At 36.7% G+C, this 19,709-nt stretch overlaps 1 protein-coding gene and 1 long non-coding RNA gene across 3 annotated transcripts in view; both read left to right on the top strand.

The window, feature by feature from the left end:
- Positions 1-1,221: 1,221 nt before the first annotated feature.
- LOC124595909 lies at positions 1,222-3,721 on the top strand. 2 transcript variants are annotated; one of them, XR_006978260.1, is made up of 3 exons: positions 1,222-2,328; positions 2,497-2,666; positions 3,382-3,721. It is a non-coding gene; the product is annotated as an uncharacterized LOC124595909 (long non-coding RNA). The 2 variants fall into 2 exon arrangements; XR_006978259.1 differs by having other exon boundaries at positions 2,453-2,666.
- Positions 3,722-14,826: 11,105 nt separating this feature from the next.
- LOC124596308 (39S ribosomal protein L10, mitochondrial) overlaps positions 14,827-19,709 on the top strand; it is a 35,171-nt gene continuing 30,288 nt past the window's right edge. The window contains exon 1 of the mRNA XM_047135410.1: positions 14,827-15,070. Coding sequence (XP_046991366.1) covers positions 15,049-15,070 — 22 coding nt within the window. The 5' untranslated portion in view covers positions 14,827-15,048. The remainder of the gene's footprint in view (positions 15,071-19,709) is intronic.

Here is a 19,709-nt window from a genome sequence, read left to right as displayed (position 1 = left end):
GATAACTCAGAATTTTTGTGTTCAAGTTAATTCTCATGATGAGATAAAATATTAGAAATATTTTTCCAATCTGCAATACCATTAGTAGCAATCGAGGTCTTACCTCAGAACAATTTACATGGTGCACAAAAAACAGCACCGGTGCTACATGAGTATACTAGAAAATCACGCAAAGTTGATTCATTATTTAAAAGTTTACGGTAAAATACATTTTTGGGCAAATATCTGGTTTTATGGCCTATTGATCTTCTCGAATTAGAAAAATCGCTGCTACAATTCTGATTAATGCAACATTGTAAAGAGGATGTCGATTGTTAATTCATTGACACAACATTTTGCAGGATCATCACTAACGAGGTCATTTCTTTTTGTAATGTCTGACTCGACACTTAGTTTTTTGGTGAAACTCGAAATCAGGAACAATCTGCTTTTCTTCACTTTTAACTTTTATTTGTCTGTATTCACTTCTTTTACAACAGCTGCAGTGCCAGAAATATCATCTGTACTTCTTGAACTCGAAGTCAAACCAGCAACATTTTTTGCGAAAAATTAACCTCCTCTGACAAGCGTTTTTAGAACATAGGCTTCTCGTTTTCGCCTTTCCTTCGATAATTTCCGAAATGCCGCCCAACTTAATTTTGGACATTTGCTTTTTTCAGTGTTATTCGTTTTATGGCATTTACAAAATCGTCAACCAACAGTCAAAACAAAAGAAAAAGTTGTACAAGGAAAGGAAGAAAGACTGTGTCCAGTTTCAATCATACTACACCGCACACGAGCACAAAGCTCTTTACTTTAAACACGGCACACAAGCACAAAGATTTGTGCTTTAAACACGGGGCGATGCGGATTACTCGACGTAACTGTGCTATGAAAGAACGACAATGCAAAATAATTTAATTTCATTGTCGCCTGTTTATCTGTTGTCAGTGAACAGCAGAAGCACATCTGCTTCCTGGAATTTATCTCATAAACAAATCGGGGCAGTCCCTGTTTTGGCTTCTGTTTCCTGCGTCGTCGGAATTTTAGCTGGGACGCAAATATGTTCTGAATATTTTGACACTGTCTTTCTAATATAAAAAGCAAATAATTTTTGCAATTTCTTGCAGTGAGGTATGCTGTATCGATTCTTGTCCCACTTATTCTTACAACATTTTAGCAGTTTCTGTGGGCAGAGGAGACAGATTACAAAGTTTAAGTAGTCCTGTTGGCAGCTGATGTGGTGTGTCGTCATTTATGTATACACCGCTGTTACATCTGCACGCACACAATTTTTTGCAACATAAAATAAAAATAACCTTTCCTCGAAGAAGGAAAAAAGCTTAGTTAAGAGGTTTAATATAAAATTTACAATGCCACGTATTATTGGAGTGCACAGAGTGGGAACTTTGATTTCGTGCAGGCTGCAACACAATAAATGAGACAAATGAGAGTTGGTTTCTTCTTCTTTTTTCGCCAGAAAAAGTGACTAAATAACTGAATAACTAAAATTTTTAAACTGTTGTGAAGTGTACTTCATATATTACTAGATAGTCAGCTTTGTTCTTTTCGTATAAACGTGTGTTTAAAAATGTAAAACATGCCCGGTATCAAAACGGTTTGTCAAAAGGGCCTTATTACATCGAACATCAGATAATGAAGACCACAGAGCTTTCACATTAATTACGGTAATTGAGGGATCTTGATACTTCTCTGTAATTTGTACAAGAAATTTAGGTAGAGTCGGGTTTTCCTACTGGTCCACACATGTTACAGTATTTAATAAACTGCTAATTAGTTTATCACAGCTTTTCAGGCGTCACGGTATTTTCACAGGGAAATTATGGTAGGGTTAAGCAGAAACCGACAACATTCTCGGAATAATAACGTTTCAGACATTGTATTGTACATTGCAGTCCTGACATCTTACTTAAAAATATTTTGAACAATCATGTGGATGATACCAGACAGAAACCCAATGTTAAATTTCCATTCAGTCGCCAAGTAAACTAAGTATATTTCGAACCTTGTATTGTCGAATTTTTTCCCAAGGCTCATTTAAACTAGCAAGTTGTTTAACAATATTAAAAATTTTAGTTGTTTGTAAGGATCGTTATTTTAAAACGTAAAAGGTTGGGCATTTGTCCAAAGTGCCATGTGATTTTATTATGGCTCTCTCATGAAACAGGGGGGTGGTAGAACACTGCTTTGGGCTGTTAAAACAGCGTTTTGGACAATTGTACCATTTAAAATTGAGGAATGTGAATGAGGTGGTGCGCTTCATTCGAACATGCAGTGTGCTACACAATCCCACTGTGGAAGATAACTTGGAGTTAGAAGACAACGAAGGTACATGCAATAACTGTATTATTTCATTGTTTTGCTACATTTATATTCTGTAAATGTTACTGATGTAAGCTTAATATACAAATAACTTGTAATTCTCTTGAGTGTATTTAAGTTTCTGATCCAGACAAGTTGTATTTTGATGAAGTAAATTGCATGGTAAACGTGCAGAATGGCTGATAAATGAACATATGAACAATGATACACCAGCTGAAGAACTAGCAGTAGGCTTCTACAATAGAGGTGATAGAACTGGTGTGGCAAAGAGGAACATGATTGCAGCACAGTTGCAAATGTAAAAGCAGCACCAGATGCCCCATCACCATCATATGGGAACAAATGTAAGTAAAACACATATCAGATGAAGTTATACACTCTGGTTGTTAACAGTTTTAGTAACTTCAAATTTGAAGGATTAATGTTCAGTGTCTAAGAATTAAGTCTGAGGTTGCAATACATTTGTATTCCTTTTTTTTTGTTGATCATATCACTGATGTCAATGTTATGAAGTGCTGTCATGAACTACACACGGAAGCTCAAAGTGAAGGAAGTCAATTGAAAAGACAGTAAATCAGGCTATGGAGAAAGAATAGAGGCTATCCCAGCATAATCAGCAGCTAAGCAATATAAAGGGAAGTAAAAATTTTAAACAATCAGTTAAAGGCTTTCCAGATTGAGTGATTACTTTACAAAACACGTAATGTTAAAGAATTTTATAATGTAACTGTTAAGTACTTAGTTGGAGCTCAGCTATTTCAATTATAGGAATTCTGTCTGGCAGTATTATCTACAAGTTCTAAGTCTCTAAAATACTTTTAAAAAGTTTAACTTGTGTATGTTCTGTGGGTGAAACACTGCATTGTCATAATTTTGTTCAGAGTGATATTCTTTTGTATATAGACCATATTAGCTTTTGAGCCTTTATAATTGTATTGGTTTTTTCTTGCCAAGCAGATTTTCTGTTCAAATTGTATGTTATGATTTCTCCTAAATATTATATTCAAATTGCTTCACAGGATACAAATTGATTCACTACTTTCACTTTTCTGTTTACAGGGATTTTACTAGTGTCTTTTACTATCACATTCCTTTCAAGAATCCTGATTTTGTGATATATTTGTTATTCTTACTTGTTCTGTGGACTTTATATCAGCAAGTAATGCTGAACAGACTGTAAACCCCAAGCAATTTAAGTGCTTAATATTTCTTGGTTTGAATTTGTATTTTCTTCGGATTTTTGTTGTACTATTTATTAAATATTACAAACAGCTGAAGAGTAGTGGCAATAGACCATTACCCTGTTTTAATCATTAACAGCTCAAAGTTTTCCTGGATTTGAATCCATATTGTATGTATGTAAAGGTTAATATTATAATTTTGACTAATTTTGGATGAAGTCCTAAGTTTGTTTGCATAGATTAGATTTACTTTCATTCCAATTGATCCGTAGTGAGGAGGTCCTCCAGGATGTGGAACATGTCAGAAAAACAACAATACATGACAAATATTTAAACTAAAACAAATAAGCTAATGTACCATTCCACAGGTCCCAAGTGGAATGATCGTCATTTTTTAATGAACACTAAGAGTCATTTTACAAATACTATTGCACTGAATTTAAAATAAAAAAGTTTTTTATTTATTTATAAGGTAAGAAACATGTAATACAACTACTGTAATACTTATTTACAATGAACACATTACTGCACTGAAATGGTGCAGAAGTTAGATTATACTTACACACACACACACACACACACACACACACACACACACACAAATTTTCAGTGAACACATTACTGCACTGAAATTGTGCAGAAGTTATGTTGTACTTATATACAAATCAGTTGGTTTTCCTCAGAAATTCATCAATGGAGTAGAAGGAGTTGGCCACCAATAAATCCTTTAGGCTTCTCTTAAACTGAATTTCATTGGTTGTTAAGCTTTTTATGGCTGCTGGCAAGTTATTGAAAATGTGTGTTCCTGAATAATGCACACCTTTTTGTACAAGACTAAGTGACTTTAAATCCTTGTGAAGATTATTCTTATTTCTAGTATTGATTCCATGAATTGAGCTGTTGGTTTGAAAAAGTGATATATTTTTAATGACAAATTTCATTAAGGAATAAATATATTGGGAAGCTGTAGTTAGTATCCCTAGTTCCCTAAACAGGCTTCTGCAGGATGTTCTTGAGTTCACACCACATATAATTCTTGCTGCACGTTTTTGTGCCCGGAAAACTTTAGCTTGGCTTGATGAATTACCCCAGAAAATAATCCCATATGACATTATGGAATGAAAGTAAGCATAGTATGCCAGCTTTTTCATTTTTATATCCCCTATGTCTGACAAAATTCGCATTGCAAACAGAGATTTGTTAAGACGCTTCAGCAGTTCTGTGGTGTGCTCCTCCCAGTTGAATTTATTATCAAGCTGTAATCCCAAGAATTTAACACCGTCCACTTCTTCTATCTTCTTGTCATCATATGTTAGACATATACTCTTGGGACACCCCTTACAAGTTCTGAACTGCATGTAGTGTGTTTTTTCAAAGTTTAGTGACAAAGAATTGGCTAGGAACCAGTGTTTAATGTCTACAAATATTTTATTGGCTGATCTTTCTAAGACTACACTTGATTTGCTATTTATTGCAATGTTTGTATCATCAGCAAACAAAACAAACTTGGCATCTGGTAATGTTACTGATGAAAGGTCATTGATATACACAAGAAAAAGTAAGGGCCCCAAAATGGAACCTTGTGGGACCCCACATGTAATTAGTTCCCAGTTGGATGATGCCTGATAGCTTGATACATGTCTCTTTCCTAATAACACCCTTTGTTTCCTGCCAGAGATATAAGATTTGAACCATTTTGCAGCATTTCCTGTTACACTATAATATTCTAGTTTACTTAAAAGGATATTGTGATTTACACAGTCAAATGCCTTTGACAGATCACAAAATATACCAGTTGCCTGCAATTTTTTGTCTAATGAATTAAGTACATTTTCACTGTAAGTGTAGATAGCCTTCTCAATATCAGAACCTTTTAGAAATCCAAACTGTGACTTTGACAGTATGTTATTTGAGATAAGATGGTTATAAAGACGACTGTACATTACTTTTTCGAAAATTTTTGAGAATGCTGGCAACAGTGAAATTGGACGGAAATTTGATGCTATTTCTTTATCTCCCTTCTTAAACAGTGGCTTAACTTCAGCATATTTCAGCCATTCGGGAAATATTCCACTGATAAACGACTGGTTACACAGATAGCTTAATATGTTACTTAGCTCAGAATCACATTCTTTAATTAACTTTGTTGATATTTCATCATACCCACTAGATGTTTTTGATTTTAAAGATTTTATGATGGGCATTATTTCTGTTGGGGTAGTGAGGGTCAAATTCATATTATGGAAGTTACTTGAAATGTCTGGTCTAAGGTAATCCATAGCAGCATCTACCGAACCTGACAACCCCATCTTTTCAGTAACAGTTATAAAATGTTTGTTAAAAAGTTCTGCAACACTATACACATCTGTCACCAATGCATCATTTACTCTTAATGCTATTTGTTCCTCTTCATGTCTGGTTCTACCGGTCTCCTCCTTCACTATATCCCATATTGTCTTTATTTTGTTATCTGATATGACTATCTTTTCCTTGTAATATATTTGCTTTGACATCCGTATTACAGTCTTTAATATTTTGCAGTATTTCTTATAATGTGCTATAGCATCAACATTGGAAATGTTTCGGATTGACAGATACAGTTTTCTTTTTGTTTTACAAGATACCCCTATTCCTCGAGTAATCCATGGCTTCTTTGTAGACTTTGCTCTAACCTTGGTAAGTTTTGGGGGAAAGCAGTGTTCAAATAAGGTAAGCACTTTATTAGCAAAAATGTTATATTTTTCATTCATGCCATGAGCACTGTAAACATCAGTCCAGTGAATGTCTCTGAGGAGTGTCCTAAAATAATCAATTTTTGGCTTACTGATTACCCTCTTGAGCTCAGATTTAACAGATTTTGTATCCTGTTCAGTATGAACATTTAACAGAAGGAACTGCATGTCATGGTCTGAGAGGCCATTGACTATTGGTTTTGTAATATAATTTTGTTCATTTGACTTTTCTATAAAGATATTATCAATGGCTGTTTGTGAGCAAGTGGTTATCCTAGTGGGGAACTTTACTGTGGGAATTAAGTTGAATGATAGTGTTACTAACTCAAATAGGTTCTTATTGGGAGAGTCTTTAAGGAAATCTACATTGAAATCACCAGCAACCACTATTTCTTTGTTTTTGGTTGTTAAATGGGCCAGTACAGCTTCAAGGTGGTTTACAAACAGATTAAAGTTACCTGCAGGTGCTCGATATACACTTAATATTATGAAAGATTTTTTGTGAAAATCTAATTCTGTTGCACATGCTTCCATATGCTGTTCTAGGCAAAATTTATGAATGTCTATGTTCTTAAATTTATGACCGTTCCTGATGAATGTGGCAACTCCTCCTTTCTCCATTTCTGATCTACAATAGTGAGATGCTAACCTAAACCCTGTAACACTTAAAAGTTCTATACCAGTGGTCACATGATGTTCAGAGAGGCAGATTATGTCAGCTGGGTTTGAAGACTCTAATTCATCTATGCAGATAGTTAATTCATTAATTTTATTTCTCAGTCCTCGAATATTTTGATGCAATAAAGATAGCTGACATTTCACATTGACTGACTTAAAATTGGATGGAGTTAAAATATCTGCTGACAGTTGAAAATTCTTAACCAATGGCTGTTTATGTTGATGTAATAAGCTGGAATTATGTTTTTTGATTTCTTTCTCAAACTGAAGGTTTGTCTCAGTTCTAACCTCTCTTAAAATTTGTTTTCTTTCTGTCCTCCCTACCCTAAAAAAGGGTCTTTTCTGAATCCTATAACCACTGGTATTTTACCACTCATGACAGTGCCTCCCCCCTTTAACTTTCCTGCTATTTCCCCAGCCAATTTACCCATATCCAATATTAAAAGATAAGGGTGTCCTCATAGGCTTTCCTGAGGCCTTCAAAGGTTTTCACTGCTTTTTCCTGTCATCTTTTGTAGACATCCATTACTAATTTCAAGATAATATATTCCTGTTAGATTCTCCAGGGTCTATAAACTCTTTGGTAATCTCTTAGTTTCTGTCCAAGTTGATGTGTACAGTGATTGTACAAAATTGATTAGACTAGAATGATTTTGTCACATACATATAGTAGCTACAGTCCAATGTTCTGGTAGTTCTTTACTCCAGATTTTAACCATGCATTGGTGTCATTCCTTTGCTGGTTCTGAGGCATGTTTGCACAGTTCTGCAAATGTTTACTATTCTTAACATGCTTTGTTTTTGTGCTGTTTAAGCTTCATACTTCATGGATCATTGGTGGTTTTATATTTTCTGGCTGTGTTTTTATTGGTGTTTCGTTTATTTGTAGTAGCTCTGGGGATCTGCGCAGTCTACTTGTTTGTTAAATGATTTTTATATTTCAATGTTGACTACAAATCCTATTCTTGCTTTATCACACTTGCTGTGATTAGTGAAAATTGCTCAGCTGACTGGAAAACTTTGAATAACATGGAATAATATCAGAGAGAGTACTATTGTAATACCAACTGTGATACTAATTGATATTTTCAGTTTCTCTACTAAGAAATAAAGTTATTCCAGTCTGTTTACGATTGCATATTCCTTATTACTTACAAACAACATGGTGGTATTGATGTAATACTGCTGAATCTGTGCTGATCCCAATGCTTCTGTGAAATATCAGATAATGCGGATTATAAAAGAAACTGTGTAGTATAAATGTTATAGGAAAGTTCTTGTAGAATGTAAATACTTTAGGATTAAAGGGGGCCACTAATACTGTAGAGCAGAAGTGGTGAGTCATTGATAGACATACAGCGATCTGCTTCTGGTAAATACTGATATGTCTACTAATGTCAAATAAAACATTGAAGATTGTCTACTCATTATTCAGATAGAGTCACATAATTAAATGCACTGCTATTGTGATGAACATTTAAAGAATAAAAATAATTCAGATTATGTAAAGGCAGTCTGTTATTTATGGAATACATTGTCTGACAGATTAATTGGTATTTCACTGTATAACTGTAATGTTTTTATGCAAATAAACTTTATGTATTCTGTCTGTATATTTTGAGCAGTTCTTCATTGTATTGTGATGAAAAATCCTAATCCTTGTTTATAGAACCCATTGTCTGTCAGATTAATCCATATTTCACTGTATAATTTTAATGTTTTATGAAATAAATTTATATATTCTGTATGTATATGTTAAGCAATTCTTCATTGTATTATGGTGAAAAATCCTATATCATTGTGATGCATTCTCTGGAGAATGGCTTGTTGCTTACATAACTGAAGACTCATAAATTTGAGTGGGTTTGCATTCAGATGAAACTTAGTGACACATAAATTAACACCCCAAAAGAAATGCTTCAGCAAACATTCATTATTTCTTAAAATAAAACAGTGCATAGCTGTTCTACCACAGTTACTGGAATCTGAATTTCTTTTTTTTTTTTATTTTTGTGTTCATAAGTAATGAACTGCTGTAAAAAGCACTTACACGACACTCATTTAATTTTACTCAACCATTAATTGTTCTGCTATATAGAAAGTCGTGAAGTTTATTACTTTTTCTGAATTTTTATCTCTCCAACTTTGTTTTAGATATTTTGTTATGTAAAACTCCCACGTGCTATACACTGCTATGTTCTTCACATACAGAACACTTCTTGAGCTGAGATGCTCCAAAAATGGAATGAAATATGAGTGTGAACATGCAAAGTACACACATTTTAGTCTTTTGATGGCAGAATTCTCTGGGCAGGTTATCAGATATGCCTTCAAAACCACATGAGAGTTTGGTTTTTGTTTTATAGGACTGAAGATCTCACCTAGTGAGACTAGATCAAACAAATGAACCTGGTAACAACTCGAGGTCTGATCAGGAGGGGGCAGGACATTCGTGCATCAGTTTGAGTAGTGTGTTGGCAGTGATGCTTATTGAATGCTTTACATATTTCTCTAGGGTTAGAGATGACGCTAACTGCAGTCTTAATGTTACTGAGTAACCTTTGCTTTTCTTCTTAAGTGTCATTGTTAACTCTCTACATGGCTACATTCATTGCTAAAGTAGAATACGAATAGCCAGTTGTAGTTTATTGGCTTCACAGAGAACCTTGTTAATTGTTTTATGGTTTAAAATAACTCTGAGAACACTTGTTTGTAGATCTGGTGTATATAAACCAACCACATATTTTTGCAAGAAACTCGTACTCCTTCCTTCAAGATCCATTTAGTGGTGCTATATAAATGTGACTGTGAATGCTACATCATAACAATACTGCAATAGACACCAATTCATCTACCTTCCTGCCAGCATCACGGGCGCTATAAACGACTCTGGTCTGCTTTATGGAGAAAATATGTGGAAGTTTGTAGATTGTTCATGGAGTTCCCTGGTGCCCCTTTTTTTTATACACATTTGTCTGATTGTGTGTTTAGCACAGATATATTAAATATTGAACAGTTGTGATAAGACGTAACAGTAAAATACTGTTTAATCTGCATAATGATAATGTTAACAATAAAGCTGTCCACAGCACATAGACTAGCAGCACATTTTTGATGAGGCATCTTCTTGGTCTGCGGTCCAAATTTTTGATTTTACAACATATTCAGACTCCACATTGGCACTGATGCCAATCACATCTAGTTTGCATTTCTGAACTGAGCCTTAAAACAGGTAAATAATTTCAACAGTAGAGAAATGTGTTAGGGCTCTATTAATGTGAATTTCTGTGTGTGTTGGATCATAATAGGGTTGAGCCTTTCTGATAGGTTTAGTGCAGTAACAAATGAATACAACATGAGGGACAGGTTAATGTAAAATTCACACGTCTCACAACAGAATTAGAAATAGAGGTAAGTTTTCAGCTTTAATACAAGCAACATATCCCTCATTCTGGAAACATACCCCTGAGTTGATAAAATCTTACCTGCTTGACAGCCGAGTCAATGCATTGTTCTTCAGCAACATTTCAGCAAGTTTCTTACTTGCCATCATTTTCAGGCAAAGTGTCAGGTTCACATCTCGTCTGGATCTCTATAGCTGCTGGACTACGGGCTTCTCTTCATCCGCAGCGCCAGTCAGGCCAATCAGGTGCCAGCGGCGCGTGGGGGGGGGGGGGGGGGGGGGCGGGGGGAGGGGTGAGCGGATTCACGTCCGCTGGGTCCTAGCATCTTGTCTCAGTGCAACCTGTTTACTCCATCTGTCACACCGATCTGCCTCCATAGGTGCGCCCTCGTCTTATTCTTGATAGTGTTGTGTTCCATGCGGTGCTGAGCTGGAAGCCACTATCCCAGTTGACCAGGTTATCACTGCCTCTTGGTTTCTTCACATTAAAATGTGTGTTCTTTGCATAAGCTGTGCTCCACTACTGCGTATTTTTCTTTTTGTATGAGGCGAACGCTTCTCACATGTTCAGAAATGCGTTGTGTTATGCAACGCTGTGTCTGTCCAATATATTTTTTCCCACATTCACAGGAAATGCTATAGACACCTGGTGTTCTTAGACCCAAGTTGTCCTTCATTGAGCCCAGCATATTTCTGATTTTTATGTTCTTCTCCAGTATCCTGGCAATCATGGCCGTGGGCGGCCCTGCGTACAGGAGGTACGCCAGACCTTTGATGTTCTCTTCTTCCTGAAGGTCCTCCTCCTCCTTCTTCTTCTTGCTCATCTTGAGAGCATGTCTAATCTGCATTTCGGTGTATCCATTCTTCTGGAAGGTATTCTTCAAGTGCTGAATCTCAGTAGTTAAACTGTCCTTGTCGCATATGTCATGAGCTCTGCGGACAAGGGTAGTGAGCATGGATTACTGTTGCGCTGGATGATGTCAGCTGTTGGCGTTGAGATACAGGTCTGTGTGTGTTTCCTTTCGGTAGACTGATTGTCACAGTGTGCCGTCCGTTTTCTTCTTTATCAGTATATTGAGGAAGGGTAGGCACCCATTTTCTTCCAATTCCATTGGGAAATGATGTTCTCATGTATGCTGTACAGATGATTGAGAAATTCAATTAGAGTGTCCTCACCGTGCGGCCAGACTGGTAAAGTATTGTCCACGTACAGATAAAAGACCTTGGGTTTAAGGCATGCTGTTTTCAAGGCGATATCCTCGAAGTATTCCATGTACAGATTGGCGATACATGGTGCCAGTGGGGATCCCATAGCGACTCCATCCGCCTGTTGGTAAAACTTGCCCCCACACTGAAAATATGTGGTCGTGAGTGCATGGCAGGATAATTCCGCTGTGTCTTCCTTGAAATGATTCTCCAGTAGTTTCAAGGAGTCCTCTAATGGTACCCTCGCGAAGAGGGATGTAACGTCAAAGCTGACTATAATATCATTTTTTCAAGACGCCACTCCTTGAGTGTCTTAACAAACTCCATGGAATTCCTGATGTAGTGGTGACATGTACCCACGAGAGGCTTGAATAGTTGTGCCAGGTGTTTGGATCTACCATAGGTAGGAGAACTGATCGTGTCTACTATCGGGTGTAGTGGTACCTCTGTCTTGTGTATCTTGGGGAGGCCATATAACCGTGGTGGAACTGCAGCTCTAGGATAAAGCCTTTTTATCAGGTCCTGGTTCAGACCTGATTTGTTCAGAAGACCGATGGTCTTTCCAGTCACAGCTGTTGTAGGGTCTTACTTCACTTCTTTGTAGGCCTGGTCCTGCAGCAGCGAATTAATCTTGTCCCAGTAATTGGCCGCTCTTAGCAGTGCCGTCGTGTCTTGCAGAACTAGCACACCTGGAAGAAAGGATACTGCAGAGACATGGCTTAGCCACAGCCTGGGGATGTTTTTTAGAATGAAATTTTCGCTCTACAGCAGAGTGTGCACTGATATGAAACTTCCTGGCAGATTAAAACTTTGTGCCGGACTGAGATTCGAATTCGGGACCTTTTCCATTCGCAGTGCTCTACCAACTGAGCTACCCAAGCGCGACTCACGCCCCGTCCACATGGCTTTAATTCTGCGAGTACCGCGTCTCCTACCTTCCAAACTTCACAGAAGCTCTCCTGCGAACGTTGCAGAACTAGCACTCTTGGCAAAGACATAGGTCCCGAGTTCGAGTCTCGGTCCGGCACACAGTTTTAATCTGCCAGGAAGTTTCATAATTGAATACTTTCTGTGGGAAACACTGCAAATGATGATACATAAATAAATTCAATATAACCTTTATATTAACAAATTCCTATGAAGCCTACTGCAATAGAATGTTGGCTACCTTTGTTCTCCTACCTAGGAAATGAAGTACTGGTGAAAGTAAAGCTGTTAAGAAGGGTTGCGAGTCATGTTTGGGTAGCTCAGTCGGTAGATCACTTGTCTGCAGAAGCTAAAGGTTCCGAGTTCAAGTCTTGGTCTGGCATACAGCTGCGATCTACAGGAGTTTCATATCGGCATACAAATTGCTGCAAAGCGAAAATATCTCCCTGGAAGCATTTCTATGAGTTGTTTAGTTAGAAGTTTGCTATAGCAATGGTGCAGGCAGTCAATTTAAGCAGTGTTTCCTGTTTCCTGGTTTAACATTTTTCAGAGAAAACTATGGAATAAATGGTTCATGGCCCTTCTCTGGCACATCACGTGACAAAGGACTCAAGAATAGGATTGGTGGAACTGTGAAGTGTGCACTCTGAAATACCTGCAAAGCTGGGAAACACATAACTATCTGGTGTTGAGGACTTCACAAAAATTAAAAATGAAAGATGTCACAGCATAAACACTTTCGTATAATAGCAAACAATAAGGAGGATTTAAATCAAATGTGGATGGGAATAGTTCCAGCAGAGCAGCCCAAAACCATGTTGAGGTTCTTCCTCATATTATGGGGTGCTAGTATTACTCACTATCCCCCCCCCCCCCCCAGAAGTTTGCAGCCGAGCGAGGTGGCGCAGAGGTTAGCACACTGGGCGCGCATTCGTGTGGATGATGATTCAAACCCGCGTCCTGCCATCCTGATTTAGGTTTTCCTCTATTTTCCTTTGAAAGGGCACAGCCGTTTTCCTTGCTCATCCTTCCCTAATCCAATGGGACTGATTATCTCCCTCAAACCAACCAACCAGAAGTTTGCATACAATTTCGTACTGCAAGCTTCAGCCAAAGCAAATTCGTAGTGCCTGATTAATCATACTGTCTTCAAGGCGATTTTGCTCTGGTTGCCTATGCTGAAAAAAAAAAAAAGAGTCAAGATATTTTTGTGGGGCAGGTTTATATTGATAATGGTTAAGAAATTTCATTGCTTAGAAAGAATTACACAAATGGGAAGATATGTAATTAAATTTCCCTCAAAGCAATATAAATGTTGAGTGGAAAAAGACCAAGTTGTAAAGAAGCTGGCGGGCCGATGTGGCCGAGCGGTTCTAGGCGCTTCAGACCGGAACTACGCTGTTGCTACGTTCGCAGGTTCGAATCCTGCCTCGGGCATGGATGTGTGTGATGTCCTTAGGTTAGTTAGGTTTAAGTAGCTCTAAGTCTAGGGGACTGATGACCTCAGATGTTAAGTCCCATAGTGCTTAGAGCCATTTGTAAAGAAGCTGGCTGCACCTACTAGGATCAGAGGATTAAGTACCATTTTACCTATGTGACAACGCAAAAGTTAACTGGTAATTTTCATTAAGTGTCATTGTATTCCTGGAGATTTTTAAAATTTCATTAGTGAAATAGTTGTTTAAGGCATTTCTCTTTTGCACTATCTTGTTTCCCATTAATTTCTCTCCATAACAGAATTTTTTTTAGGAAATGTGTGAGCTGAGTTATTGTATTATGAGACGATGCAAGTCATTCAGTTACTTGAAAGTATTTTTTTCACACGGTTATTACAAGAATTTATGAGACGATGCAAGTCATTCAGTTACTTGAAAGTATTTTTTTCACACGGTCATTACAAGAATGGAACATCAGCCGTTACGCAAAATTATATTTGTTTGCTTATGTAGAAAATACAGTAAAATTTTTATATGATGATTCTTGGTCTTATCCTCAAAGTTCAAGGGGAAAAAAATCAGACTCATTCCATTACTCATGGAACTGTTATAGTTTCCGGCTGAGCTATCTGGGTTGTGATCATATGGCAGAATTCTCTTTCACGAATGTGCATGCTAGACCGAGCGAGGTGGCGCAGTGGTTAGCACACTGGACTCGCATTCGGGAGGACGACGGTTCAATCGCGTCTCCGGCCATCCTGATTTAAGTTTTCCGTGATTTCCCTAAATCGTTTCAGGCAAATGCCGGGATGGTTTCTTTGAAAGGGCACGGCCGAATTCCTTCCCAATCCTTCCCTAACTCGAGCTTGCGCTCCGTCTCTAATGACCTCGTTGTCGACGGGACGTTAAACACTAACAACCACCACCACCACCACATGCTCGATAGATAGATGTTTATACCCCATGGATGCGATGTCTGGCGAGATCTAGGTTTGGGAAGACAAATAATAACGCTGACCTGACCAAAGCTCATGAAGTGAAAGACGTATTTTTGTTATTGTTTAATGTTTATGTAGTTCTTGAAAAATCACGTATGGTAATGTTTTGTATCTACTGCCATAACATGTGGACAAACATATGTTAGTGTGATTCAGTGAACCATAATGGAATCCTTCTGCCATAAAGGTACTTTTCACCTTCCGATCTTTTGTAAAATTAAGAAGTTTCAGAACCTGATGACCGGTTCTTTTGAACGGCACCTTTTCTATTTGAAGATGTTATAGTGTACATTTGATGTTATTGTTATGTTGCGAAAAGTAGTTCGTGGTTGATTGAATGTGAACATGATAGGTTAAGCGTGAAAAACCGCGATGTCAGTAACCTATAATTTTCTAACATTAATAAAGCGACTAATAACAGACGTTTGTGTATTTCTATTGCCGTTAGATGTCATGACGAAAATCCATTTTTTTTATGTGCACGAATATCAGTATCAGCTGACAGCATTTGCCACCAGACGAGTAAAGAAGTAATTTCATAAGTACTTTTTCATAATGTTTTTCGAATATGTCGTCAACCGATTGTAAACGTGAATCAGTGGATTTGTAGCCACCTTTCAAAAAATTTTGTGAAGCTCACATTCCATCAATATTTATCTGAAGTATGTGAGAATTCCAGCAGGCAGACTCTTTTTGCTAAGGTTTACAGATGGATAAAACCAATAAATTATCATTTCATTGTTAAGTGTCAGGTAGCTTAATCTTTAAAATCAGAATGACATTGTATTACCCATTTAAGTGATGAAATTGACTATTTTTTTCAATAATATCCATCAGTTTGTTGTTATCTGGAGTAGATCTTCATTATAGGCTATTGTGTGCTAGCTTCTTCACAACTACTTGAGTATTGGAACTTGGTTATTGCAGTGAAGCCTTGGTGTGCCTCAACACGTTTGTGTTCTTCTGTAACACCACATTTCATAAGGTACTATTCCGTCTTTGTCTGCACTGTTTGCCATTAATATTCACTGCTGTACAAGGCAACACTCAAGACAAGTACCTGCAGCAGAGCCTTCCTAACACATAAATTTAAATTAGATGTTAAAATATCTCTTTTTCAGAAAAGCTTTTCATATTATTGTCAGTCTACATGTTTATATTCTCATAAATTAGACTTTTTCCATTTATTCCCCCTAATAGGAAAACTCATTTACTACTTTCTGTGTGTCATTTCATACTCAAATTCCATCAGCATAAGCCAATTAAACTTCACTACATACCATCACTAATGTTTTACATGTGTCATTCATCATCTCATAATCTACTTTAAAAACACTATGCATTATGTTCATCAAAGCCATTTACATAGGCCTACTTTAATGTTTTTATTTATTCTACCTTGTAGGTATATGCATAACAATTATCAAACACGTGACACAATCACAGTGGCAAAAACAGTTTTGCCATCTTGCATTGCTCTTAGACTTTCAAGCCCAATATGTAACAGGGAATATGTAACATCTGCGAGAGAATAGAACTTAATAAAAACCCACTGCTAGATATTAAATTAAATAATAAATACTGTTTAGTCATCTGTAAACAGTATGTAATGACCAAGTACTTGTATTCAAGAGTAGAATGCATGTCAATGTTATTGTGGTTGTAGTGGATGAATAAGTTGTGTTGGATAAATGAAGAAGTGCTCGACTTAATGCATTATATACTTGCTCACCAGTAAAACTTTTTGTGTGTGATCTGCCATACTAACTATGTTAGAAGATAGTTTAGTAAAGTTGGAAGAGGAGTTAAATAAGAAAAAATGGGCCGTAATATCGATTGATTGATTGATTTCTTTATTAATCCATGTTACAATTTACATTGTGTCGATTTAGTCAGCAAAATCATATACAATACAGTATACCTACAATTTATACTAATAAAATTAATATTTACACACATTTTTAAAGCATCTTACATTAGTTTTATATCCTTATGTAATTTTCTTATAGTACTGTACAATTCTGGATTTCGTATTATAATTATTTCCTCATGTATTACAATGCACGCTACTTTAATTACGCCACATGTTTTAATTCAGATAGTCCGTTACTGCATAATAACTTTGATTTAATAAAAAAAATTAGTTTTGTTTTGAGCTGTCCAATTGTGTCAATATCTTTTATATTTTCGGGTAATTTACTATATAATTTAACGGCATTGTACAACAAGCTCTGCTGAGTTTTATTTTTATTTTTCCTCTCCAGATGCAGATTGTATTGGTTTCTATTTTCATAGCTGTGTACTAAAGAATTTTTAACATGGCAGTGTTTTTACGTACATAATACTTTGAAAAATGTTTTCATAGCGGACAGTTAGGATTTCCAGCTTTTGGAAATGTTCAAGGCAGTGAGCCCTATTGCCACTCCTAGTTATTATATGAATTGCTCTTGTCTTTAATTTAAAACTTTTTGAATATTTTTACAGTTGACTCCCCAAAATATTATTCCATAGGTAATAACAGAGTGGATATAAGAAAAATATAGAGATCTGACACATGTAGTATCACACACTGCAGTCAGAATTCTAAGAGCATAGCGTGCTGTAGTGATTCTGTTAGTAAGTATTTTGATATGTTCTTCCCACTTTAACTGACTGTCAACATGCATACCAAGAAATTTTGTGTATTCTACACATTCTATAGTTTCATTGTTTAACTTAAAGTTGTTATCGTGTGGTTTTTTGCAGACATAGAAGTTAACAGCATTTGTTTTGTTTTGTTTTTTTAATTTAGTGTTAGTTTATTATTGGATGCCCACTCACGTACACTGTTTAGTGTTGGTTCGGCTTTTTCTTTCAGTGCATCTGGTGATTTGTCACTGATTAGAACATTTGAGTCATCTGCAAACAATATTGTTTGTCCATGCTTCATTCTCTGTGGGAAGTCATTTATGTAAATGAGGAATAGTATTGGGCCAAGGACACTACCCTGTGGGACACCTATATTTACATAATTTGGGTCTTAAGTATACTTTACAATATAGTTTGAGCAACTTGAAATATGTGAGATTTCAGTTATCTGTCTTCTATTTTTTAGATATGATTGGAACCACTTTTTCACAAGTCCATTAATTCCCAGTTCATCTAACTTATTTAACAGAAGTGTAACATTGGAAAACATTTTTCAGTATCGTACATGCGCAAACATTAGGCTTCGCTATTGGTCATTTCTTTACCACAACCTTTATTTGGCTTCACATTATTTTTTTGGCTCCACCAACTCTCAGCAAGATTGTCATCTGTCAACCTAATTTATACCTCAAGCTGTGCTACAGATCAGTCTGTCACCAAACCAAGAATTCAGGGGGGAGGGGGGAATTGCAGCTTCGGTACCACACTTTAACTGTATTTAAGCATAGAGGTTATTCTAAATAAGAAAATTAAATACAATCATCATATTCATCATACTTATCATATTCTAATTAGAAGGCCAAAAATCTCTGTGAATGGTTAAATATGTGTTTGTGTTGTTGTCTTCAGTCCAGAGACCGGTTTGATGCAGCTCTTCATGCTAATCTATCCTGTGCGAGCTTCTTCATCTCCAAGTAACTGCTGCGACATACATCCTTCTGAATCTGCTTAGTGTATTAATCTCTTGGTCTCCCTCTACGATTTTTACGCTCCATGCAGCCCTCCAATACTAAATTGGTGATCCCTTGATGCGTCAGAACATGCCCTACCAACCGATCCGTTCTTCTAGTCAGTTTGGGCCACAAATTCCTCTTATCCCCAATTCTGTTGACTACCTTCTCATTAGTTACGTGATCTACTCATCTAATCTTCAGCATTCTTCTGTAGCACCACATTTCAAAACCTTCTACTCTCTTGTCTAAACTATTTATCACCAATTTTTCACTTCCATACATGGCTAAACTCCATACAGATATTTTCAGAAAAGACTTCCTGACACTTAAATCTATACTTGATGTCAACAAATTTCTGTTCTTCAGAAACGCTTTCTTTCCCATTGCCAGTCTACATTTTATATCCTCTCTACTTCGGCCGTCATCACCAATTTTGCTCCCCAAATAGCAGAACTCATCTCCTACTTTAAGTGTCTCATATTGTAATCTAATTCCCCAGCATCACCTGATTTAACTCGACTACATTCCATTATCCTCAGTTTGCTTTTGTTGATGTTCATCTCACATCCTCCTTTCAAGACGCTGTCCATTCCTTTCAACTGCTCTTCCAGGTCATTTGCTGCCTCTGACAGAATTACAATGTCATCAGCAAACCTCAAAGATTTTATTTCTACTCTGTGGATTTTCTTTCCTAATCCAAATTTTTCTTTTGTTTACTTTACTGCTTACTTAATATACAGATTGAATAACATCGGGGATAGCCTACTACCCTGTCTCTCTCCCTTCCCAACCACTGTGTCCCTTTCATGCCCCTCGATTCTTATAACTACCATCTGGTTACTGTACAGACTGTAAATAGCCTTTCGCTCCCTGTATTTGACCCCTGCCACCTTCAGAATTTGAAATCGAGTATTCCAATCATCATTGTCAGAAGCTTTCTCTAGGTCTACAAATGCTAGAAATGTAAGATTGCCTTTCCTTAATCTATTTTCTAAGATAAGTTGTACGGTCAGTATTGCCTCCCATGTTCCAACATTTCTACAGAATCCAAACTGATCTACCCCAAGGTCGGCTTCTACCAGTTTTTCCATTTGTCTGTAAAGAATACGTATTAGTATTTTGCAGCCATGACTTATGAAACTGATAGTTCGGTAATTTTCACACCTGTCAACACCTGCTTTCTTT

Source organism: Schistocerca americana, chromosome 2 (assembly GCF_021461395.2).
Source record: "Schistocerca americana isolate TAMUIC-IGC-003095 chromosome 2, iqSchAmer2.1, whole genome shotgun sequence".
NCBI classification, from domain to species: domain Eukaryota; kingdom Metazoa; phylum Arthropoda; class Insecta; order Orthoptera; family Acrididae; genus Schistocerca; species Schistocerca americana.
This window is presented reverse-complemented; position numbering and strand designations above follow the sequence as displayed.